General features: G+C 37.0%; 1 protein-coding gene across 6 annotated transcripts in view; it reads right to left on the reverse strand.

Annotated features, from left to right (window-relative positions):
• INTU (inturned planar cell polarity protein) overlaps positions 1-27882 on the reverse strand; it is a 72064-nt gene that overhangs the window by 32418 nt on the left and 11764 nt on the right. For all 6 annotated transcript variants that reach the window (XM_070609128.1, XM_070609132.1, XM_070609130.1 and 3 more), the window contains exons 2-6: positions 27299-27837; positions 17922-18007; positions 8534-8737; positions 4090-4208; positions 657-746 (exon numbers count right to left, since the gene is read on the reverse strand). In XM_070609128.1, coding sequence (XP_070465229.1) covers positions 657-746; positions 4090-4208; positions 8534-8737; positions 17922-18007; positions 27299-27837 — 1038 coding nt within the window. The remainder of the gene's footprint in view (positions 1-656; positions 747-4089; positions 4209-8533; positions 8738-17921; positions 18008-27298; positions 27838-27882) is intronic.

Consider the following 27882-nt stretch of genomic DNA (forward strand, 5'->3'; position numbering starts at 1 on the left):
TTTAACCACTCAGCCACAGGCCAGCCCCTCACACTAATTTTGAAGATTAAATGAGATTAATGAATGTAAAATATCTAATGCAGTCCCTGAGTTCAGAGTCAGCTCATTATAAATGTCAACCTTGCTCTTACCTCCAACTATAAAAATAAGATATATTTCAAAATACTTGCAAAAAAGTTAAGGAGACAATGAAAATATAAGATGTACCATTAGAAAAGTCACTTTAGAATTCAATATTCATTATTTTGTCAGAGGTGCTCAACATGAGGGCAAAATACCTTTCTGCTGATCCTTAATTCTCCAGAATCTCAGTTTTACAAAAAACTGTAAACACACAAAATCCAAATCATGATATTGTCAAAATTTTGAGCAGAGGACAATGTCATCTCTCAGCCGCCTCTATACTGGCCACATCTCAGAGGAAAGTGTATTGACAGCCCCCGGGCTTACTAATTGGTCTAGCTGGGCTTTCCTGGCACGTTTCTGCACTTTTTGTAACAAATGAACAGACAGCTATTGTACTAGTGCAATACTCCTTTAAATCGTAAAACTGTTTAAAGAGCTTGCCTTTTGACAAAACTGTCACAATTTTTATGAAAGACTTTGTTAGCAGTATTTTAGAAATGATTTTAAGGCAAACAAAAATTTCAACTTACTCTTCAGCAGGCAGGCCAATTAACAACAACTTGTCGGATTCTTTCCAATAAGCCACATGAACTTGTTTCCCATTTAAGAGAAGGGATGAACTAAGAAAAAGAAAGTCAAGATGAAATTAGAATATCTTTAAATGTCATAAAATTATAAATGAGCCTTCATAAAAGATTACGTATGGTATGCTTTAAGAACATACTTGATAAGCAAATTTCTTGGCATATATTTAACAGCCACACAGAAAAAGAAAGGAATTGTATAACAACAAAAATATATTCTGAAATATTTTTTAAAAAAACAAAAAACCCTAGGTCATACAAAAGTAAACTCTTTTGTTAACATTTAGTGACTATATACTATTTTTTCCAAAAGAAAGCTTCTATCACAGTGTGTTAGTTTAACATATCTTTTCTGATTGTCTGTTTATGAACATGATTACCAAAAGAGATGACAAAGAAAGGAAGGCATGGATGATAATTCAACATGGGACATAGATATATAAGCAAGTAACCAAAGTATAAGTCAGATTTAACATGTTCTCTTTTGGAGAGATGGATATATTTATACATTCATGGTGATGGTTTCAAGGTCTATAACCATGTCAAAACTGATCAGACTGCACATTTTACATATGTGCAGTTTACTGTACTTCAATGAAGTTGGAAAACAAATTTAAAAAGAGATACAATAATGAACTATGGATATATAGAGAACATAATGATCCCTTCTGTAGTATGTATAGGCGGTGGGAAGAAGATAAACTAAAAATATATTTAGTGTTTTCTTTCTTTAAATGAAAATACATACATCAGTCTTTACCTCTTGAGTCCTTAGGATATAGTGTACCTTCTATACTGTAGTAGGTAAATATGTGGGATTTTAAATATGAATTGCTAGATTTTTTTCAAAAGGGATATTACTTTTGCATTAGTAAAGTTTAAAAATGCATATACTTTTAGACAAATATTAGACTCTTTTATAGTCATACATTAATATCACTGTAGTTTTATTTATTTATTTATTTATTGAGGAAGATTAGCCCTGAGCTAACTACTGCCAGTCCTCCTCTTTTTGCTGAGGAAGACTGGCCCTGAGCTAACATCCATGCCCATCTTCCTCTACTTTCTATGTGGGACGCCTACCACAGCATGGCATGCCAAGCAGTGCCATGTCCACACCCGGGATCCGAACCAGTGAACCCCGGGCCGCCAGGAAGCGGAACGTGCGAACTTAACCGCTGCGCCACCAGGCCAGCCCCTCGCTGTAGTTTTAAAACAGTGTATGCAGTAAAAGATACACATGTTGCTAAGGTATCCTTGAAATAATAATTATTTTCATATTTACTGTTTCACAAAAAAGTTTTCTACCTTTATTTACTGTTTTCCACATGTTTAACCCATATCTTATCATTAACAAGATCTAAATATCAAGTAAAATAATATCTATCCTTTACAGTTAAAAGAGATCAAATCCATATGGAGAACTTAAATACTTAAACAAACTTAAATTTTCTTTCTAATAATATTAAAAAGGAGGCCTGCACCTTGAAAACATTATGCTAAGTGAAAGAAGCCACTCACAAATAACCACATATTATGATTCTACTCATATTCACATCCAGAATAGGAAAATCTATAGAGACAGAAAGTAGATGAACGGTTGCCCAGGGCTTAGAATGGGGTAAGTGGATTGACAGCTAAAAGGTACAGCGTTTCTTTCTAAGGTGATGAAAATGTTCTAAAATTGACTCTGGTGACGGCTGCACGTACCTGTGAATATACAACCACTGAACTGTACACTTTAAATAGGTGAACTGCATGATATATGAACTATATCTCAATGAAGTTGTTCAAAAAAATGAGGCCTACAACATGCTTTTCCGAATGCAAATTTATACACTGAATGGAGCCTAAGTTACTAGTGTCTTAAAATGAACTAATGTCTTCTACACAGACTAGATTAAAAGTCCCAGAGTGAAACATGACTTTTATTTAGAAAAACAAGGAAATTCTTCTTCCTGTTGTCCTGCAGGTCCTATCTTTTAAAACCACAGACGTGTCGGGGCTGGCCCCGTGGCCGAGTGGTTAAGTTCCTGCACTCCGCTGCAGGCAGCCCAGTGTTTCGTTGGTTCGAATCCTGGGCACAGACATGGCACTGCTCATCAGACCACGCTGAGGCAGCATCCCACATGCCATAACTAGAAGGACGCACAACGAAGAGTACGCAACTAGGTACTGGGGGGCTTTGGGGAGAAAAAGGAAAACAAAAGATAATCTTAAAACCACAGAGGTGTCATTTTTAACAGAAGATGGGAAAAGTTAAAGTCTTAGAAAATACAACTTAATATTTTAAAATCTCTTAAAATTTGAGATAAACTGTTTTTGTAAAGTCTAAAATTGTTGTAATATTAAGGAAGAAAAATGGTTTATAACCCCTAGACTTATTTTACATAAAAAACAACAAAAACCCCAAAAAACAAAATTCAAAAGCTTTGAGCCCCCTCCTCCCGTAAGTGAACTACGGCATTTCAAAGTCAGGGCTTGGGTGCCGGCCCAGTGGCATAGTGGTTAAGCTTGCGCCCCCTCTGCTTTGGTGGCCTGGTATTTGCCGGTTCAGATCCTGGGTGCAGACCTGTGCACTGTTCGCCAAGCCATGCTGTGGTGGCATCCCACATGGAAGAGCTAGAAGAACTTAAAACTAGGATATACAACTAGATACTGGGGTTTTGGGGAGAAAAAAAAGATGAGGACAAGCAACACGTGTTAGCTCAGGCCCAATCATCCACAGCAAAAAAACAACTACAAAAAAACCCAACACAAGTCAGGGCTTGATACATCAATGTGGAACGGGATATATGGCTCTACAATTGACTATATGACATATTTTATTTAAAAAAAATTATTTGACATCAGTCTTGCTTATCCATCACTGAGTGAACTTGCACCAACAACACTATAGTCTGAATACTCTTCCTAGAGTATACATATATTTGGTATTTTTGTATCGTTGTAAGAACAGAATATTTTGAACTATATGAAAAATTCAGCATTCTGTCATTCTTACCATCATGAAGGTACCGCCTAGCAAGTTAATAATCAAGATTAAAACATGGCAAAACACAGACTCACTGTAATGCCATGCTTAAGAGATATAATCCTCATGAAGAAATTCTAAAGCATAGGTCTTCAGTCTAACTTGGTTAATTAAAGTGTGCCAAAACATGGAGATGTAAACCTACACTTTAAATAGATGACTGGTAGAAATAACCTAGGTGAGAAACAAAATGTCTGCAGACATCATATCTGCTATATAGATATCGACATTATAGATATAAAAATATTTGTATAATAGATACATGTATTAGTATTTTGTTTGTCAGAACCAAGGTAAAGAACTGGAAAGAAACAGAATTAAAGATAAATAAGAATAAATTATTACCTAGTAACTTGTGTCCCAGTTACATTTTCCAACATGTCACAGAGTGTGAGAAATATCCCTCTCACACTTTTAAGTTTCTGAGATGCATCAGATACTGGATAATGATAAAGAATTTCCTGCTGTTAAATGAAAAGAAATAGAAATGATCAAACTCTCCAAATTTTCCAATCATTATTTTTGTCATGGAAAGTTCAGACTTTGTAGTAAGTGAAGAACAAAACAATGAATCCTTCCAGCTTCAGTGGGAGTTTTATTCAAACACAAGGAGAGAAGTATGCCTGGAATTTTAACACATTGCCTGGTATTTAAAATACCACATCTGAAAATAAGTTAGAGACTGTCAAAATTAGTCATGATACCAAAATATACAGTGAATAGGACACTCATTGATTAGTTGGAATAATTATAATTAATTTCGAATAATGTTTTAAACTTTAATTTCCTTTATAATAAATCTAGTACTACTATTTTATTATATTTCATTATTCAGATTTTATCTCCTGTGTTTACACATCTACACAGACACCACATGTAACTCTTAGGAGTCTTTAAATTTACTTTCTTTCATTACTTGACTTTTAAAAGATAATCTTCATCATCTTTGGTGAAATCATGAAATCTTTACTTAAACCCAAGAAAAAACTGCAATTAAACTCACAAAGTGAAAATACAAAATTAAAGTAATGTATATAGGAAGAAAGGAGTACTTTGATATTATACAAGTTTATCTGTCTTAAATTTGAAAGGGTTTGCCCACCACAGATTAATGTGAATTCAAACTTTAACAGGCACCTTTGAAATTATGGAAAATACTAGATCTACAAGATAACTCACAAAATGCTTAATATTTTTCTATTTTCAAGAAGTGCATGTTCCCAGGAAACAAATAAGTTTTACAAAAGAAAATAAATTTCAAAATCAGGATGTGCATTGTGCTGGAACTTTTATACAAAGGGATCAATCATTCTGTACCTCATTTTTTTGCTGTTACTTAAAGCAACATGGTATTTTTCTCACAAGGCAAAACAAAAATTTCTAGATAGAAACCACGGAGAATTCAGAGCAGCTGCTAGTTATGCTGTGTAATGACAATATCCATAAATATTAATATAGACACTATTAAAAGCCCAAACTCTTAAAATATCACATCTTTTCCTTCGTTCTCTCTCTAAAGTGTTCTACACCTTGCTTTGGTCTCTCTTTACAAGAAATAATTATGTGACTTGAAGTCCATGTCTTGGCAACTTTTAATATTAAATAGAAATAATGATAAACTGGATACACCTTTTTTTTACACTTATTAACACATTCAACATATGCAAATTGCTATGGAATATGTTGGCCAAATACACTTTAACAACTCAAATTTTCTTGCAATATTTCTAGGGTAAAAACAGTTACAAAACATTTTATCTCTAGAAATTAAATCAAACACCAGTTAAGGTCTTCTGTTACGTTTACTTCATAAATTAAACCTTGACTAGCAAATAAGCTTATTGTATTTAGACAAATACCAAACACCACTTTAAACAAATAACCATATACTTTGACTTGTTTTTCGAAATTTCCAAATCTTGTAACTTGAAGAAGACAAGCTTTTATTAAACACGTAACTCACATGAAAATGAAATGACCCTATGACATTCTATTGTAAAAATAAGTCACACCAGTAACAAAGGTCATTTGGGAAAGTTTCTATTCCAACCGCTACAGCGACCAGCCCAGAGAGGCTCACTATTAAAGACCTGGCAAGCTCTACCGTTCCTAACCAATTTAATTAGCTGTATTTTAAAGCACTTGTCAGCAGCATACACATGCAGCAGCTTCCACTCTGTTCAGTAAGAATAAAAAGCCTCTCCTAATGACAATGTTAATTACAGGGCTGTCAACAGAGAGAAACCTGTTCATTCAAGAAACATCTATACACTTTCCCAGGGAAAGAAAGCCAAGGATGACAAAAGGCCTCAGCAGTATCCTACTCCAAGACGACCTAGAAAGATTCAGGGTGCCACCATCCCAGAAATTTGTTGTGTGTTTTACATAATAAATGGTTACACTTCTCATTTGTTTTAAAGATACAAAGGACTAGTAACACATGCAAGAAACTACAATTATTAACTTTAGGTATCTATGTATTTTTCAAAACACAGAAAACTACCAAAATATGTGTAAGTAAATCCTTTTTCCATTTCAATTATTGACTAAATTTGGATATATGAAGAAGCAACACAAGGAAATAGATTCCTTGGAGAAAATGGCTCTGGCATTGAGAATATAGGCTGCAAAGATTTCAAAAGCAAAGAAATGTAAATTAGGTAAAAACTTTATAGATCTCACTTCTGCTCGAAGCCTTAGGGAAATCTAGATGCTTTGAGAGACCCTTGTGGTGTAAAACAACTATATCCAGGCCAAAAGAGACCTGTTGTTGAACTGCTGAATATGTAAGAAGTAGAAGGGTTTCCAGGGACATCCTCTCGATACCCTTCCAACCGCCTTCTCCACCACAGCAGAGCAAGCCGGGGCCTCAGCTGGGAGTGGTGAGAGGGACGGAGGCAGGGTTGTCCTGAGGGCTGACGCCTACAATAGCTTTAATCAGGACACTGAGCATTGGGCTGGTGGCTAGGCAGGTAAGCTGAGCCTAGGACGGTTGCGCTAAACCCAGACCCTTGAGTAAGGCTGAGGTGCCCTAGGTCAGTGGCAGAAGCAGAAGTAAATTCTCTCTGGAGAAGGGCATTCCCACTTGAGAATCACAGGGCTCCCAAAGACAAAATCAAGCAATAAGTTTAGTCAATGATCCCCAAGGATATAAGAAGGCAAGCCACCACAAATCAGAGTCCCCTCAGGACTTAGAGATAGTGGACTGGGCAGACACAGAATAGAGAAGAGCTATGTATGAAAAGCTTAGAGAAATACATAGAATCACTAAGACAAGCAAGCAACAAGAGACTACTAGGAACAGCACGGCAGATTAGAGTGTAGGAATAGAACACAGATCAGTTAAAAACTTTTCAGGAACTTCTAAAAGTAAAAATATGACTGTTTAAATAGAAAACACAATGGAGAGGTTAAAAAACAAGTCTGGACATAGCAGAAGCAAGAAACTGAAGAAAGAAAATAAAAGACAGATTCCTTACAAAGGATGAGTGACAGCAGACTTCTTAACAGCAATAACAGAAGTCAGAAGACAAAGAAATACTATCTTCAAACAGATACGAGAAAATAACTTTCTACCTAAGTGGCATTAGCAATACCATGTGTTGACTTCCTCTTCTTCTTGGCCACACAGGAAGACATTTTACACCTCCTTGCATCGGGAGAGACCATATAACTAGTTCTAGGTACCTGGAACCTGGGCAGAGTGATGGTCCTACTTTTAAGACAGGCCTCTGAAATGTCCTTTGTGATATGCATGCTTTCTCTCTTCTCTCATTAGCGAACTAGATGTGAAGATCCAACAGGGGGTTCGGAAGCCCTTGGGAATAACGGAACCACCAGATGAAGGGCTCCAATCCCTGAGCCACATGAACAAATACTACATTAAAATGAGAAATAAAGTTTTATTATGTTAAGCCACTGAGATTTTGGGTTGTTTGTTATAGTGACTGGCCTATTCTAATTAATATAATGTCGAATTAAAGCTACCTTTCAAGAAAAGGTGAAAAAGACATCATCAGATAAATAACAACAAGAAGAATTTATCACCAATAGACTTGCACTAAAAAGAAATAGCTAAAATACATGTTTTAGGAAGAAGAGAAATAATCAAATAAGGACAGTCTGAGATGCAAGAAAGAATAGTGAGTAGAGAAAATGTCAAGCATATATGTAAATTTAAAGAAGGAAATATATGCATGAAATATAGTGTATAAAATATGCATTTCATAATACATAATTTATACATTTTATAATGTATAAAGTCATAATTATCAGTAGCAGTACTAGTAGTATACTTATGCCCAATTTGTGGAACTAAAAAAAAAATGATAGCACTAAAATATTGACGACAAGAGCATGGAGGTGAAAGAGATAAGTGGACTTAGGGTGTACTACAGGCCTTGGATTATTCTGAAAAGGGGTTAAGATAGTGCTTAATGTTAGACTCTGTTAAGACAAACATCATGGTGAAATTTTAAGAGTAATCACTAAAAAAATAAGAGCATATACTGTTTTTGAATAACAATGATACAAGCAACCAAAAATAGGTAAGAAAAATATTATGGAAAAAGCAGTTCAAACAGAAATCTTTAAAAAGATGGCAGAAAAACTTCAAATATTTCAGTAATCTCTATAAATGGACTCAACAAACTTGTCAATTAGAAGATTGCTGTGTACAAAACATACCCACACCATAAAGATATAGAATGACTCAGAAAAGCACTTATTCATTTTGAAGACTATAAAAAAGGTCCTTACTTTTTCCTTTGCACTTTGAGAAGACACTCACCTCTTCCTTTGATGTTTCCGAGTCGAGCTGCAGTGTGAGGTACATAACGATATGAGGAGTGTTTAGAATATTCTGCTGGATACCTTCCACCTCTTCTCCCCACAGAAGTTTCACTAAATCACTTGTGTTGGACGGTGCCTTTTTCTGTCTGGGTTCAGTTGTTTCCTTTTTCACAGCATGTGCATTTTCAAATGTCAGTTTTACCTTTAAAAATTAAAACAACGTGTTGATTTTCAACAATGGAAAATCAGCTACAGTTTTCACAAAGAAGGATCTGTACACACACTCATGTACACTCAGGTATACACAGTGCATAAAACCATCCTAGAGTGTGGATTCCTTGATGGCAGGGACTGTGTATTCTGTTTATGTTTGTTCCTCCTGCTTATAGCCCAATGGCTGGGCCATATTATTATAGATATTTATTGAGTAAGAATGTATAGTTCTCTATACAAAAATTCATTTATTTAAACTTAATCACTGTATTCTAAGTATTGACAACAAAACCAAGAAATGCCACAGAAAACAAAAATTAGTATGATCTGTTGTGTAACAGAGAGTTACATTACACTATGAACACTGATAGCACGGACTCATCTGGGGAAAGTAAAAAGAGATTCAGGATTAAAAGCGACCTCATACAAACAGAGTTAGCTCTCCTTTCAAGTGAGCCGATATTCAAATATTCTTATTTTAGACATTCTTTGTGGTCCTTTAAAATAAAGGGTAAGGAGAACAAAAAATTATCAACGTGCCATATCTTGGACTATGGCCCTAGGAAGATTATCATCAAGATAGTTTTAATTCTGTGGCCCGATGTCAAACAAGATTGGTAAGAGTCCAGAGCATGGCCATCTTCCAGTTATTGAGAGGTAGCTTCCACTCCTCAATTACCTTTCCTTGAAAAAGGAGATGTTTCTAGACGCCAGTTGGCCAAAGACAACTTGCTCATTTCCAAGAAGCACCAGGGCGTATCTTGACTAAAAGAAGCTTTCACTAAATACAGTAATTTTGTGTAGCAAGGACATCATCATAAGATATATGGGCACAAAGTATTCCTAATGTTTAAAATCTTATCAGAATACAGATGAGTAAAATGGGACATTCTAACCATAGTAATCCACAAAATTTTAAATTTGAACACTAAAGTTCAATGTCTCTTTTAAAACTAGATTAAATTTTAAAAGCCAAAAAATAAATTCATGCTTGATCAAGAATAAAGAAAGTTTGGGGCCAGCCGCGGTGGTCTAATGCTTAAGTTCAGCACGTTCTGCTTTGGCAGCCTGGGTTTGCTTTCCAGATGCAGACCTATACCACGTGTCTGTCAGTGGCCATGCTGTGGTGGTAACTCACATACAAAAAGAGGAAGAGTGGCAGTGGTTGTTAGCCCAGGGCAAATCTTCCTCAGCAAAATAAGTAAGTAAATAAATAAAAAGAAGTTTGGTCAATATATGTATATTAAATCATCACGTTTTACACTTTAAAAAAAAATCACATTGTACAACCTAAATATATACAATTTCTATTTGTAAATCATACCTCAATAAAGCTGAGGAAAAAGAAGACATCTAGTCAATATTTAAAAGCAGATAAAGTTGTTTGTATGCAGTTAAGTTGCATTTGGGGGAAATATTTAAAAATTATTATCAAGACAGTAATAATCCCTATTTTTAATAATATATAACAAAAGGTACCATTTTCAAGGCCAACTTTAAATATGTGATAAATATTAACTCATTACAGTCACTTTTTAAAAATGAGCTTTACGGGGCTGGCCCCGTGACCGAGTGGTTAAGTTCCGGCGCTCCGCTGGAGGCGGCCCAGTGTTTCGTCAGTTCGAATCCTGGGCGCGGACATGGCACTGCTCATCAAGCCGTGCTGAGACAGCGTCCCACATGCCACAACTACAAGGACCCACAACTAAGAATATACAACTATGTACCGGGGGGCTTTGGGGAGAAAAAGGAAAAAAAAAAGAGCTTTAAATAAATATTTATATAGTTTTATATTTTTAACAAAAATGTTAAGCATATTATTTTTAAACATTCATTCATAATCCCACCAACCTATCCAAGTGTTGTTAGTATTATACTGTAAAATAAATCTGTCCTGATGAATAAAATCTTCCAAAAGAAAAATATCTAGATAGCTTCTTTTTTGTTGACAAGGAGTGACTATTTATGGCTTTTTTTCAATTTTGCTTATCTGTAGTTGTCTGTGGTATTTCAGGACCACTAAGCTATCTTTGTCCACATAAAGTGAATTAAGTTAAATAAACATCTTTTCTGAAATAAGCCTCAGATTTTATTTTATTTTATTGACAAGTAGAAGAGAAGAGACGTAAGGTCTAAATTCATCAATACGTATACGTTCAAAGTAAAGATGAACTAGGCCACAACCGGCAGTAATCTGTAGAGAGAGTAGAAGGGGAGAAGTCCCCCATGAAATTTTTCTGAGGCCTGATGATCACGTTTCTTTACAAAAAATTTAGTATCGTTCCGAATGGAAAAGTTCAACCTTTACTAAATTTTTTATGTTTTCTATAAACCTGATGTTGAAAATGGGCCCTTGGTATTAGAACACTGTATCAAAAAAGGCTGAGTATAACATTAGTATACGTGGGGGGGACATATTAAGCAAACTAAATAAAAATATAAAAAATTAGAGCTCCTATATGGGAAGAATCAAGAGTTATCCAACGAAATTAATGTAAGATTAAAGTGAAGAAGAGCTAAAGAGACACTGTTTTAGAAATGATGTTAGAAGGATGTGAAAAAGAGTATTTGGTGTGAGGTTTTGACCCAAACAAGCAACATGTAAGCATTATATGGCTTGAAAGACTACGTTCTGAGGGTGGCATCTGTTCTAATGGGTAATGCTCAACATATGTACACATAAACATAAACATGAGCATAAATACATAGATCCTTGAACAAGGATTTGATGAAGTGAGTGGCTTGGTGGTCAGGGGGTTCTTTTATCTGGGAACGAGGATTTAGGAGTGTCTAAAAGAAAATATATGGGAGCCTTTGGTGGTGTTCCTCAGAAATGTGAGAAATCCTCAGAGTTTGGGGGAAATCTGGAGCGCAGACTTTGTGACAGGACAGATGGGAGCTTTGAAGACTGACCCCAGCACCTGGCTTTGGGGAGGAGCTAGGTATATAAGGGAGTGGAGGGGGATAAATCTGATTGTGGGGAGCACAAGATGAGTGACATCAGAGGGAGCAGATGTCACAGAGACAGGCTGGGTCTGCTGGAGTGTCTGTGGGAGCTGTGCACACCAGCGGTGAACAAGGAGAAAGATGGGTCCTCAGAGAAAGAAACGTGACCCAGAACAGGGAGGGCGTCTTCTCCAGCTGAGATTCTTGGGGGTGGAGAAGTCAAAAGATAGGGTGTGACCCACCAAAAATGACAAAAGGAAATGAGTGGGTAGACTTAAAATAAAAATTCACTAATTTTACTTTAGGCAGCAACAACCTAAAATTTAAGACTGGTTTGCTATGCTTAGTGAAAAACGACATACTAACTTTAATGTTATACTTGGCAAGCAATAGCACTTCTTTCTGTGGTGCAAGGACCTTTTCCCGTCACCATGACAAAAACTCAAACCAATACACACACCACAGAACCATCCATTAAAATTCTTTAGAGAACTATTTTAGCCGCCATTCTTCTAAATTAAGTAAAGTTGGCTCCATAATGCAAAGATAATCACATTTTAGCAGGACACTTTGAAAAGCTTACATGTTAAGTAGCTAGAAATATCAGAAGATCTGGTTATCTTGATAAAATGATAAAGGGTGAGACAGATAACCAAATTAAGAATTGAGTGCTATTTTTAAAATAGGGGTTGACATAAGCAAATATTAAGGATATTACATGTTTTATAGGAAAAAAATTTTATCAAGAAACATCTAATATAAGATAGGTTACATAAAGCTTTTTATAAAAAGGGGTTTTTATTTTTCCTCCATGGATATTAACCTGTGACACGTTCATCATCCCTCATCTCCTGTCTTCCTGGAAACATTTTCTTATTTGTGCAATTTGCTCATCTTTTCCTCCTTCCTCCCAGTTCAGAAGATAATATGCTTTTCCTCAGGTCCGAGGAAACGCATGCTATTAACTAGTCACTTCCAAAATCTTGTTGCTTTTTTTTTTTTGAGAAAGATTAGCCCTGAGCTAACAACTGCTGCCAATTCTCCTCTTTTTTGCTGAGGAAGACTGGCCCTGAGCTAACATCCATGCCCATCTTCCTCTACTTTATATGTGGGATGCCTACCACAGCATGGCTTGCCAAGCGGTGCCATGTCCGCACCAGGGATCCAAACTGGCGAACTCTAGGCTGCTGAAGTGGAACGTGTGCACTTAACCACTGTGCCACCCAGCCGTCCCCTCTTGTTGCTTTAATTACTCCCTCTCTCTACTTCTATTTTCACTTCATCCCATTTAACAAACAATGTCTCTTCAGCCTCTGCCACCCAAACAAATTCTCTCCCTCCCCCATTATTACCATGCCATCCTCTTCACACAGTGGGACGCCCCGGGAGGCTGTCAGAATCTGAAGCAGCTCCAGAGGCTGACCAGTCTCTCACCTCTGCCTCACAGTCTGCTCTGTCTCTCTTGCATCTTTTCTACTCTGCGTGTCTGATCCTTTCTCCTTCGGCTGGCAGATGCTTTGAATATTCCTTAGTCAAAATTCTGAAGGAATGGAGTCTGCTTGGCTCAGCAAATTCTCTCTCCTTGGTCCTCTTCTCTTTTGGGCAATCTCACTGAACTGTTCAAGATGAATAATAATTCTTCAAGATGCCATCTTGGACTCCTCTCTCTCCTGCAGGAAGTACTGTCCTCTTCGCTTCCTACACACCTTAATTCTAACCTGCTCCTTCTCCTGCACACCCACAGCCAATGCCTTTGTCCAGGCCTTTATCACCCCTCTTCTAGGTTACCGTAAAGCTGACCACTTGGTTCCCCAAGCTCCAGTCCCATCTAGAGTGATATATTTCTAAAATGCAAATCTGATCACATCTGTCCTCCACTTTTAAATATTGACATAGATGGTTACTTCTGGGTTCTGAGAATAGAAGACTCACAAATACTTTTTTAAAATTTTGCCAGTCTAATTCCTAATCTTCCCCCAATATATATGAGTATCACTTTTGAGTAACAAGGAAACAAAAGTTAAAACATTTCACTCAAGTATCACCTCCTCTGAGAAGCCTTTCCCCCTTTCTTAAGCCTAAGGAGTACTTGACAGGTAAGAGTTCAAGACAAATGTTCTGCAGGCTGAACTAGAAAAAGAGACGGCTTCCTCCGAAGCTTCAGGAAACCAGTTACCGCCCAGTGCTTAATGCAATCAATCCTAGTCAACTGCAAAGTAAACCCAAGCTCCCTGATCAAGCCAGGAGAAGTGACGGTGAACTATGCACACAATTATGTGCTTGCTGATAAATGAATGCATAGAGCTGTGGCAACAGATCAAGATCACAGAAGTCAGTCGTTAGAAGAGTACCTGCACCCTTGCTCCTGTCATTTTAAATTTCTAAAACCTCTTTTTTTTAAACTCGCAACTTCTTATTTTAAAAATTTCAAACCTACAGAAAAGTTGCAAGAATGGTACAATAATCACTTGTATTTTCCTCACCCAGTTTCACCAATTGTTAACATTTTGCCACATATGCTTCCTCCCTCCCTCCCCTGTCTTATGCCCCTCTCCTTCCATTCTCACCTTCTCTGTCTATGGACTTAAAAATATTTTTGGCTGAATTACTTGGGAATTATTTGCAGACATTTTAACGCTTCATCGCTAGTACTTCAGCATATATCTCCTAAGGGTAAGGGCGTCCTCCTACACAATCACAATATAATTATCATACTTAGGCATTTTAATATTAAATATAATACTATCATCTAATAAAGCCCAGATCCAAATTTCGCTATTGTCCTGAAATAGCTGTTCCCCACTGCAATCTAGGATCAATTAAAGATTAGCCACTGGGGCTGGCCCCGTGGCCGAGTGGTTAAGTTCGCGCGCTCCGCTGCAGGCGGCCCAGTGTTTCGGTGGTTCGAATCCTGGCGCGGACATGGCACTGCTCATCGGACCACGCTGAGGCAGCGTCCCACATGCCACAGCTAGAAGGACCCACAATGAAGAATATACAACAATGTACTGGGGGTCTTTGGGGAGAAAAAGGAAAAAAATAAAATCTTTAAAAAAAAAAAAAAGATTAGCTACTGTGTTCAGCGGTAGGTTACCTTAGTCGGGCCTGGTCTAGCACAGCTCTCCAGTCTTTTTTCTTTCATGATATTAACATTTTCAAAGAATCTAAGTCAACTGTTTTGCAGAATGTTAAAACCTGGCTTTAAAAGAAATGATTTGGGCTTTTTGTACCTCATCTAGCACAAGGCTTCACCTCTGGATTGCATTCTGGTATTCTAAATTTATCTATAATGGAACTTATCTAAAAATCAAATAGAGAACTGTAGAGTTGGAATTGGGCTTAGAGATTTATTCCCTCAAATCCCCTCAGATTATAGATGAGGAAACTGAAACCCAGAAGAATTTAGAAACTTGCTCAGGGTGAGCTTTAAATGGAGATGAGACCTCTGTCTCCTCAGAGACCTTTCTACCTCATTATACTCTCTCCGAGGCCATCTTCTGCTGGATGACATGAAACTTTCAGACCATTTTTATACTCTGAGAATAAGTTTAAAATGTTACTGCTAGATATTTCCAGATTTAAACATGAAAAAGTCTCCTACGGTATTCTTTATAAATCAGCAGTCCTCTTCTCTTATTGTTTGAATGACTGTTTCAAATGCCACAGACACAGACCAGGTGAAAAGACTTTTTCTGGGACAAATCCGCCTCAGTTAGCTCTGGCCCAGAAAGAACAAAGATCCACCAAGATTGTGTGAGAAGCGGAAGCATCATGCCCAGGAATGATCAGTTCCAGTTCACTGAGTTATTAATTCTGCATCCTTGGACAAATCATTAAATCTCCCAGATTTTTTTCCTTCATGTATAAAATAGGAATGCAAATTCTTGGAGTCTAATGGACTGATATGAAGAACAAATGAAATTATTAAAGGAACTGGGATTAGCAAAGCATCAACATACTACCTGGTACACACAAACTCTAGTTCTCTTCCCAGTTCTACTGGTGGTGAAAAATTTACAGTTTATCCCACCTTTCCACACTAATGATGTAAGAAAATTGTGGTTTACTAATCAAACATGATTTCCAGTTAAAGGAATTGTAGCTATTTTCTAAATCATTATTAAGATATGTTACCATACATGCCGGTGCTTGCTTTTGAATAAGACACAGCTATGATACCAATTCTGCTAGTAAAACAAACAAATGCATACATGTTTACACACGGGGGGAAAACCACAAGGAAATATTCCAAATGCTAACAATAAATATCTTCAGGTGGTGGAGTCTTAAGAGATTCTGTCCCCTTTTTCGTATGTTCCAAAATTTCTACAATGAACATGTATCACTTTCACAATAAGGGAAAAAAGTTAATTTTCTTAAATAATAAAAAGATTTTAATAATGTATGTTTTATGAAGGGATTATATTCTCAAATTGTATATAGTCAAAATCTCCTTGAAATTACATCAGGAATGGAAGGCCATGCTGGAGTACAACATGTTCTCTCAATATGATAAATCTGACTAATAACAGTCAGTTTTTCTTCCATCTTTAAAACAAACTGCTGTTTCCTCATTTTGGCAAAAGACGTATGTATTGGCACTTAAAAGCCACGTTATATAAAACATATATGTTTAAACACAGAACCTCATTAACGCAGCAAGATGCTCATGCTATAAAGGCAAACTGTGGAAACAGCAGATACACAACTCATTTCATGCTTAAAAAGGACATGCAAATAGTGAGCAAATTGGTCCAAAATATTTAAATCACTATTTCTCTTCCTTTTTTGCCTGCGGAGTGTGCACAGCTGAATTTGCAAATGTTAATTAAACATAAGTATAATGTGACTCCACTGTAAATAAAATTTTTCTTTTGTTGAAGGCAGAGGAGATGTGGTTGAACTCTGGCAATACTGGCAGAACACCTGCAACCGACATAGGCAAGGAAGGATGAGCCCTCGATCAGGGCTGACAAGCAACCAGTTTACTTGGGTGAACCTTTTCGCTTGTTAAAATACTGTAATTCTCTGTTACTGATTGGTAAGTAGCTGCTATCTGAGCCCCCTGAGGTGCCCCAGTACCTTGGACCAACCCAGGACCTCCCTACATCTAGCAACTGAAGCGGATAACACACACTCTATTCCAGCACTATGCCTGGGGTCTGCCTCATTGTTAATATTTTGAACACCACTCCATCTCCATCTCTATCTCTATCCATTCCCAGGAATTGCTGGTCACTGGCTACCATAGTTATTTCAGCACTTTCACTTAACATTTCCAAAGATAGCTAAATTTACAGAGCGTGTGTGTGTGTGTGTGTGTGTGTGTGCGCGCGCGCACGTGTGTGTGTGTGTGTGTGTGTGTGTTTTAAGGGAAGGCAGTGAGCATAACGGAAATCCTATTTCTTAGAAAACAAGGAATTTCATCATGGGTCCTATTACTTCAGAATCTCCGATCAGATGCAGGTAAGATTCTGATTTGTCAGGGATTCTGTTCTTCTGATCAATCCAAAAACTGCTTCATCCTCTCACTGCCTGATGGAATCTCTCATCTCTCTAAAGCGTGTCATCCTCCCTCTGCCTCAAAACAGACAAAGCCAAATTCAAATGCTAACAAGAGTGGAACGTTCATAAATAGGAGGTATAGCACTTCTAAAATACATCTAATGACCTAAAAATGTCATCTCTGATATAAAATGTCAATGTCAATAAAACGTCAAAAGTTTCAAAGTAACTTTTTATGAAAGAGATTTATTTTTACCCGCAAAGAATGAAAAATAATTCATTAAGTAGCTAACCAAAAGCTCAGGAATAAGGCTAGACCAGCTAACAGAAAAATCAAGAAAACAGTATAATTATTTTTAAAATCAACAAAACTACTTTAAAAAAAACTTTATGGCAGTAATGATTTTAATAAGTCAGAGAACAGAAACTTCCATGACTGTTTAAAATGACTTTTCCAGGAACTGGATTTTCATCAGCACATACAGTAGTTATAAGGGCAAGTTGGTCATTATATGTTTTCATTATTGTTCATGTTCCTGCTTTACTTAGGATGAGTTTTACTTGTAGATACTTCTCTCTCTTTTTAGAACAATCTCCAAAAGTTAAAAATGTTAACAAGATCTAAAATTTTTTAAATACCCAAGTGCGTTAAGTATGACTCACTCAGAATCTTAAAAAAATAATACAATTCGTCATAAAACCCAGAAAAAGAACGTTCATACCTGCATAGGTCCAGGGATGCAAGACAGAACTCTCTCTATGTTCTCAGAGGTCACGTCAACATCGTTCACAGCAACAAGGACATCACCTGAAAACAGAATAACAATAAAAGATATTTGCGTGAATATCCCAAAACCAAAAAGATCTAGAATTGAAACATTAAAAAGCATCTATTCGGAACTCTTCAAAGTACAATGGAAAAGGTGCTACAGACAATCAGGGACTTGTCCAAGGTCACAAAGCTCATTAGTGGCAGAGCTAATCTCCCACTCCACTCTTTCTTAAACTATAATATAGCCCAACATTGCACCACAACTAAATGCAACCTATGAATGTTTAAAGAGTGGATATTCTCATTTTTGATACAACTGGAGAATTATATAAACCCAAAGAACAAATGGAAAATTTGTAGCATAAACCAACTACTGTGCTTAACATAAGTGACTAACTACTTGGATCCACAGCAAAAAAGATTTAGCTGCAATTTTCACTAAATCCATGTGATGCATCATATCTCAATATGCTTTGGTCTTCACTGTTACTATTGATCTGTGTCTACACACAGCTCTTTGTTTCACAGGCTCCACCATATCAAAATACATAGTATATTTTGATAAAAATTCCCTCCATGCTTTTTTTTTAAATAGGTACACTTATCAAATTTGGTGGCTTTGATAAAATAAAGATCAGCGTTAAAATGGAAATTTACTTTTACAACATAAAGATAATATCAAAATATCAGTGAGCTATATTAATAGAACTATATACCTACCAAGGTTATTTTTTTCTCATCATTCCTAAATATATCACTAGGAAATTGATCAAATAATTCATATTCATCTATTCATTAATTCACCCAACAAATATTTATTGAGCACCTACTGTATGCCAGGCACTGTTCTAGGCACTGCAGATCAAGACTTGAACAAAATAAAAATCTCTACTCACATGGAGCTTAATCATCTTTGGAGAAGTTGAATAATAAACATGTACATAGATAAAATGATGTTGGTAGACAATTCTCCATCAGTCTCTCACGTTTTTGTATATCTTGCAAACCAAAGCACTGAAAGTCTTTATTCTGGATTATCTGTATAATCCAGAAAGTCTTATTCTGGATTATACAAAGGATGTTTGTATAGTAAACAGACTAGGACAATAGAGATAGTGTCTTCCTCCAGAGCAAAGGTCAAGTTTGTTTAATGTACAGTATAATGAACATAGTGTCTCCCTCTATATCTTATTAATAATTGTTATTTATAAAAGATTCATGTTCCCTAAACTCAAAGTTCCTCTCCTTTAATGCAACCTACTATGTGTTTAGTTGTCACCTGGCCCTCCTCATGTTGCCCTGTGGGAATGAGGGTTGGGGAACAGGTCAAAATGCTGTTACCTTAGTTAGCGCTATTCCTCTCCTCCCTCTCTCCCTTCCTTCCTTGTCCTCCTTGATATTCTTTCAGATGGAGAATGGGTTAAGCGCAGAGTGAACAGGAAGAGTTTCTTAGGCCATCCCCATGAAGGTTTACAATGGCCTGTACTAGGTTCAGATGCTCAAGAGATGCTATTTAGTTGAGAGTTCTGCAGGTGTGGCCATGTCGCCACCGAGTCATTATGATGGTCAACGACTGCAGCACTTTGAGCAACCTGGTAACTTTTCTTTTCTTTTTTCTAATGCTTTTTAAACAAATTCATTCATTCATTCATTCATTAAATTTTTTTTGAAGAAGATTAGCCCTGAGCTAACATCTGCTGCCAATCCTCCTCTTTTTGCTGAGGAAGACTAGCCCTGAGCTAACATCCGTGCCCATCTTCCTCTACTTTATATGTGGGACACCTACCACAGCATGGTGTGCCAAGCGGTGCCATGTCCGCACCCAGGATCCAAACTGGCGAACCCCGGGCCGCTGAAGCAGAATGTGTGCACTTAACTGCTGTGCCATTGGGCCAGCCCCTGGTAACTTTTCTTAAAAGGAAGAACTTGAAAGCTGAAGTAAACTTCCAACTTTAGTTCAATATGGAAAAAAAAAGCACCATATCCTATTAATTCTTTTTAAATAAGAGATTAAGCAAGTGTACTGTACCAAATTATTTATAGCTGTAGGGATTTAAAAAGGAAAAGTAAAGGAAGAATGAACACAATATATGAGTATTAATGTAAAACAAAACCACTTCTGGACCATTCTATCCATTGTTTGTGTAGCCAATAGATTATGCTATCCTCAGGACACCTAAACAGTCATGTGCCAAATAATGACATTTCGGTCAAGGATGGACCTAGATATATGACAGTGGTCCCATAAGATTATTCCCGTACTGCCTAGTTGTATAGCAGGCTGTACTATCTAGGTTTGTGCAAGTACACTCTATGATGTTAGCACAAGGATGAAATTGCCTAATGACATGTTTCTCAGAACACATCCTCATTGTTAAGCAACACATGACTACAGTTCTGTGGCCGAGTGTCTCACGGAGTACCACCTGAGAGCACCATGTGCAACAAACCTCTAAAAGTAGGAGACATGTATCATCATAAAAGATACGAAAATAAATTTTAGAGCAAGTGCAGTAGTATTCATAATATTTTTAAATGTTTAGTAGAAAATTTTCTCTTTCTATCAAAGAAGTGTTACATCCATTTCTCATTCTCCCAGATATTTCTTTTCCTCACGTTTTTCTGAACACCTCTGTGAAGTGACTCAGAGATGGTCGGCTTCCTGGACATCACATCAGCGCAGTGGGCAGCCTGCACTCCAGGAATGATCTTTCTCAGCTTTCTCAATGGGAGTCATTAGTATGCACTGTCCCATTTCAAAGGCTGAAAGGCAAGGAACTGCATGAAGTGGTTTGAATCGTTAAATAAGAAATGGTCTGGGGATTACTGATGGGCAGAAATAAGTGGAAAATTCTATCAAGAGATACCTTCAAGAATCAAAACACAGAGAGGTGAGATCAGTTTATCAATTTCTCAATGTAAAAAAGTTAGTTACTTGATAAAACATCAATTTCTCAGCATCTACTTAATATCAAATGACAAACGTAAACTAAAGGGCTACTATCTAAGGCACCAAGGGCTATGAAAATATATACACAAAAGGCTGTTTACTGCTGTACTTATACCGTATACAAAATGAATATGCAGTTTAAGAAATTACTTTGAAACAAAATTATTACACATAAATGCAAGAAGAAAGGATACATATCAAAATGCTGCCTTTGGGTATGTGGGCTTTTTCTTTTTTCTGCTTAACTACATTTTCTAAACTGTCCACAATAAATATACACTATTACTATTGAAAGAGAAAAAAAAATCGAAACTCCTATTTCATCCAAAAAACCCCCCACAGTGGTTGGCAGAATAACTGTCCTCCAAAGACGTTCACATCCTCATCTCTGAAATCTGTGTACATGTCACCTTACATGGCAAAAGGGACTTTGCAGATAGAATTAAGGATTTTGAGGTTGGGAGATTATCCAAACGAGCCCAAAGTAATCACAAGGGTCTTTATAGGAGGGAGGCAGGAGGGTCAGTCAGAGAGAGACTTGAAGATGCTACGCTGCTGGCTTTGAAGATGGAAGAAAGGACAAGCGAGGCAAGGAAAGCAGGCAGCCTGGAGAAGCTGGCCAAGGAAAGGGATTTTCCCCTGGAGCCTCCATAAGGAATGCAGCCCTGTGGACAGTGATTTTAGGGCAGGAAGAAACATGTTAGACTTCTGACTTTCAGAACTACAAGATGACAAATTTGTGTTGTTTTAAACCTTTACGTTTGAGGTAATTTTGTCACAGAAGCAAGAGAAAATGAATACGCTCACCTAACAATACAAAGCAATCTTGGCTAAGCACCAAACAAAGAGTCAGGGACCGTGAAAACCAAAGAACAGAGATGGATATACGAGGTACACTTGGAGGTCACTGGGGAAAAAAATTAATCAGTCTTGTTAGCAGGGGCTGTTTACACAGAGAAGGACTGGGGAATATGAATGGGACAGCCAGGTGGGATCAGACTGAACTTAAATTGATCATTTAAATTAAGCCCAATTTGACTTTGGGAGGAGAGAATTTGGTTTTAGAAACACAGTCACCATACTCCCATTTTATACATTCAAGTTAATGCAATGACTCTCAATGCATTTACTGATAAATTCCTAAGTTTTCAGAGAATGAATTTTACTGGGGTTTTTTTTTTTGAGCTTCAATATCAATCCCTCATCTATAATACACAGGCACTGAACTAGAGAAAATTCAGGTCCCTCCCAACCTGCCATTCTAGAAGTCCCTGAATAATGGTAGCTCATGTATTATAACTATCATTCAGAATACTTGATGAAGTAAAATACCACATTCCCTGATGATGCTGGATGAGACACTAGCGCGAGGTTTTTATTTCTCATTAAAATAGAAAATACTACTATGGAATGTTGGAAAAATTATCTATGACCCCAACACTATACCCATGAAATTTCTGCAAATAATTTCTCGTCTTTACCTATGTTCACACAAAGGAGGTATCAAGGATTTTATCCTTTTAAACCTCTCAAATAATAAGAATTTTCATGCTGCTACATAATTTTTAGAATTATAATTTTAATAGTTGAGTAACATAAATTTGTTAAATCATAATTCGAATACCCATACCCTTGTTTGACACTTTCATGCTTTTTATTTTTTATTATTACTAAAAAATGTTTCACTAAACAATTTCATGCAGTTTTTCCTCCTTTTACATCTGGGGTCAGCAAGCTTTTTCTGTAAAGGGTCAGATAAGTAAATATTTTAGGCTCTGCGGGCCATATGGTCTCTGTCACAACTGTTCAACTCTGCCTCTGTAGCTGGAAAGCAGCAATAGACAATAAACAAATCCATGTGGCTGTGTTCCAATAAAATTTTATTTATGGACACTGATATACTTGAATTTCATATCATTCCCATATGTCATAAAATATTATTCTTTTGATTTCTTTTTTTACCACTGAAAAAGGTAAAAGACATTCTGTTTGCAGACTATACAAAAACACGTGGTGGGCCTGATGTGAGCTGCTGGCTGTGGTATGCAGATTTGTTTTAGATTCTTTCTTTAGGATAAACGTCTCAAAATGGATTAACTGGGTTAAACCGTACACTGTTGTAGCTTAATAGTTATTTCCAAATTACATTTTGAAAGGATTAAATAATTTCTTTTGTTTTTGCTTCAAAGAGAAATCCTTTGGCACTTTCCCCAACCCATTCAAATGAGCAACCCAGCAAGTGAGAAAGCTCTCTGAATGGAAATCACAAGCATGGGTCTCAGTTTTATCACTCACTGGCTGTCTGTGGGGTAAATCATGTAATCCTCTTGGTGGTTATCTGTAGAAGGAAGTAACTGCATCAGAATCTCTCCAGAAAGGCCAAAATACCCTAAAATTCTCCTTCCAATGAACTCCCCGCTTTAGTTTCTTTGCTTTACTACTGGGTCAAGTACTGCAGCTAAAAACGTGGGAAAGAGATGATGGGAGAGAAGAGAGACAGACAGCAGAGTTACTTTCATGAAGAAAACTGAAATGCTACAAGTATTACAGAAGGTGAAAATAAAAACGCATACTAAATAACAACATGAAGAATATCAGAGAACAAAACCACAGCTTAGGTGTTCATAAAAACCAATCTATCTTTTTAAGAAAGTACTGCAAATATTTTAACTGGAAACAACCAAAATGTCAATCAACAGCAGAATGGAAAAATAAATAGTATATATTCATACTTTAGAATTCTACATAGTCACAACATGGATATTTCTCAAAGATTATAAGCTAAAGAAAATAAACACAGGAGAATAAACAGCATATACTTCCATTTATATGAAGTTCAAGAAAAGGCAAAATCAACTCTGTTGGTAGGAAATGTGTGTCTTTTAGAAGATTAACTTTGGGAGAGAAAATTGACTGAGAGGAAGAGCCTTCTGGGTACCAGAAATGTTCTATATTGTTACTTGGGTGGTAGTTACACAGGTATATACATATGTCAAAATTCTTTGAATGTAAACTTAAGATTTGTGCATGTTATTAAAAAGACTCAATTAAAAAGACTTTTAAAGGTAGACAAAAAAAAAAACTTCAAAAAATTTAGAGAGAAACTTACCACGAGTGTGTAGAAAACAAATCAATTTAGCGATCACAGGTGAGAACATTAGAAGTTCTACAAAAAGAGCTCGAAATAAAAACTGTTTTATTCTTCAGCAGAAACGGTCCAGAGGGATATACATGACTAGAACATTAATGTGTGATTTCTCTAACCCTGTCCTTTCCAATACTTAAAAAAACAAACAGTTAAAATGACCAAAAATAAGTAATCTTGAAATAAAATCACCCAGGTGATATGCAGTTTTTTAAGATGGAGATAAAAGGAGGACTTTCATTTGCTCTGGTCTGAGGATGGGGGCCGACTGCAGGTAGTCAAGGAGCTATGAGCTGACTCTCAAGCTTTAGGAAAAACTCAGAAACAGAAATATACAAAATAAAGATGCAAGTCCTTAGCAGCAGGAACAGCAAAAATGGCAGCAAAAAGGGCAGCAAAACCCCCACGACTCCAGCAAAGAAGAATCAGAATAGAATAGAATTCTGCTGTCTTGGAAAGAAAGAAGGAAAAGTGTCACCAGGCTTACTGTGCTGGCCAAGGCACGTTAGTCAAAGAAGGGTCATTCTCCAGCTAAACAATGGCAGAAGTCACCCCTAGCAAATGGCATGCATCACCAAGACAAAGTTTTCACGATCCTCCTTCCTACGGGGCTGCCTCACAGTTCAACCACAGACTGCGGTGTGAAACCAACTATGAAAGAAACAAGTGATAAACTTCCATCACAGAAGCACCCCGAGGGCTTAGCAAACCCACTATGACATTAAAATAGTCCACTCTTTACTCTCAAAGTACATAATTTAAAAAATACAGAATATAATCATAAAATACAAAATTAGAAAAAGTAGAGAAAACAATCACTCATGTCTCCACACTAACCCAACACTATTAGCATTTTGCTGTATTTATATTTACTTCTCTTTTTAAAATTTACCTCTAATTGTTTTCCCTGTACATAATCTTTTTACATGGTTTATACATTTATTCAATAAATGTTTTTTGAGGGCTTATTACGAAACAAGCATTTTGCTATGCACCAAGGATGAAACAATCATTTTATTCTGACAAATCCTTTTTTTTACTTATTAGTAAATTATAAACTTTTTCATTATAAAATCGAAATCATAAGCCTGATTTTTCTAACTTTTTATTGCTATTTAACACACGCATAAAAGTGCACAAATGGTAGGGCTCCAATGCAATGAATTATCATAAAGTGAACACACCCATGTTACCACACTCGGGTCAAAAAGTAGACTACTAGCATCTGGTATATCTTTAAATTATTTTAAAGATAAACAGTAGGACCACTATGGTAGTCTCTTCCTCTCTATTGTTTATTCTCTTTCCTCCCATACACATCGTGCACAAAGATCAAGCCTAGAGGTAAGCAGCATTCCTAGAAAGTTCAGCAGACTGGAGTGAGGAACCGGGAAAGGAAATATGGAATAAGAGGCTCATTGGCCATTACCACCTTTTCACTAGGTTTCAAGAGAAAAAGCTAAAAAGGATTTTAGAGGTTTGTCTATAACGCATTCTAAGCAGAGGCCCCAGGTAACTATAAAGAGGATGCATTAGCTGGAGTTTCCCATCACTGGGATCCTAAAGTTATGGTGGTGGGCAATGATCAGGGAGGAATTCTGGCTTCCTTTGACAGAAATAAAAGAACAAACCTTTGAGATATTTTAGTCCACTCCTGTCATTTCACAAAAAAGAATGCTGAGGACCTGAGAGACTATAAATATGCATTAGCTTCTGTTCCAGCTATCTGTAGCTACATAAACGAATCACCCAAACAACTCAGTAGCTTAAAAAACCAACAATCATTTATTATCTCTCCCAGCTCTGGGGTTGACTGGGCTCAGCCAAGGTTCTCACTTGGGGTTCCTCATGTAGCTGCAGCCAGATGGTGGCTGGGGCTGGAGTTATCTGGAAGGCCTCTTCACTCACGTCTGGTGGCTGATGCTGGAGGGTGTCTGGGGCCACCTGCCAGACCACTTCTCATGGCCTCTTCATGTGGCCTGGCCTTCCTCACAGAACGGCCACTGGGTTCCAAGAGTACCAGGCAGAAGCTGCATCATCTTTTATGATCCCACCTCTTAAGTCACACAGTACCAGTTAAGCTGTAGTCACAGCCCACTCAGATTCAAAGAAGGGGGAGCCGGGACACAAAGACCACAACTCTCCATGGTGGGAGTATCAACATTACATTGTAAGAAGAGAATGTGGAGATCTTGTTGCAACCATTTGGAACACACACTTTGCACAGATGCTCTTCCTACTTGATTCCTCCTTGCAAACCCCTATCATGGCACTTATCACACCGTGTGAAGCTGTCTGCCTATTTCTGACCCACCTCTTCCACTATAGTATGAGCTCCTTAAGAGGAGTAATTGGATCATTAATCTTTGTATTCCTGGCACGTGGCAGATGCTCAAAAAAATTATTTGTTGAATCAATGAACAAATGGGATTCAGATTTAAAGTAAGAAATATTTTTAAGTTTCTAAAGTATCTATAAAACTTCCTTTATCTAATCTCCTAAACTGTCAGCTTTTAGAATTACTAATAACTTTTAAGCTTCATTAATAATATATTCTCACATTGGACTAACATGTTTAACTAATGAAGTTGCTACTAATTCAAGCATTACATCCAACATGTTTGATTAAAATGTATCAGCAAGACAAAATACATATATTCAGAATAACTTGTGGATTTATTTTTTCCCTCAAAATTGGTAGGATATTTTATGACAAGCACCCTTGAAAGGAAATTTATGTGTAACACCACTGCTGCTAAATATGCCAAATGAAACAGTTTAAAACCACTCCAAGAACTTAGTGTACTCAAGTGCAAACATACAATTTAAAAGTATTTTTATTCATAAATTACATATTTTTGTATTATGTTATTGGATATAGGTCATTCAAACCTAAATTATCACTGTATAATCAACTCAGTTCTTTTTCTTGTCAGCAAATATAACCAAGATGAAATAAAATTATATAATTCAAAACTCGAAAATTAGTTAAGCTACTCCCTGGCCTAAACAAGGCAGACACATATTCAATGCACCAAAGAGCTTATTTTAAGAATACTGTGCCTTGCAGGAAACCATCCTTAACAATTTCACTACTGTTCCAAATATCACCAAGAAGTCCTTAATCTCTTGAGACTCTGGCTATAGTTCTGTTTTCATCACGTCTCTGACAAGGCATCCTTAATCACGCTATCTCCACCAACAAGGACTGACGTTAGCCAGTAGTACTTACCAATGAGTATCTGACCACTCTTCATAGCAGACCCTCCCGGCAGCAGGCCGTGGACCACGAGCCTCTCTCCACCGCCCTGTCTTCCACTTCTTCTCCAGCTCCACTTGGTCTGATGGATAATCCCAACCAGTACCTCCAAAAGCTTGAGCTGCTCTTTAGCTTTGGTGACAGTTAGCTTTTTGGGGTTTACATAAACATTTATGTCTTTGTACCGCTGTTGGACGATGACTCCTGTTTTCTGATTGGACTGATGCTTTAGAATGGGCACTGGGCCACTGTTGCTGCTATTTTTTTTATTGTAGCGCTTGGGTAAAAGTCTTTTACTTTTTAAAATTTTGGTAAACCGCTTGAGTTTGGGTTCATACTTTCTTCCTTCTTTGTAGTCATCCTCTTCAATAATAATCTCATTTTCACTGAACCTGACGTGGTTCACAGTAGGCGTCTCAGGAAGGAGGCTCTCTTCTTCATCCTCACTCAATTCGAGGTAAAACAGCTCTCCATTTTTCTGCACACTGTCCAGCCATTCAGGCTCGAGGTCACTATGAAAAAGAGAAAAGAGTCTGAATAGCAGCCAAACATAAGAA

This window comes from Equus przewalskii, chromosome 2, assembly GCF_037783145.1.
Source record: "Equus przewalskii isolate Varuska chromosome 2, EquPr2, whole genome shotgun sequence".
NCBI classification, from domain to species: Eukaryota; Metazoa; Chordata; class Mammalia; order Perissodactyla; family Equidae; genus Equus; species Equus przewalskii.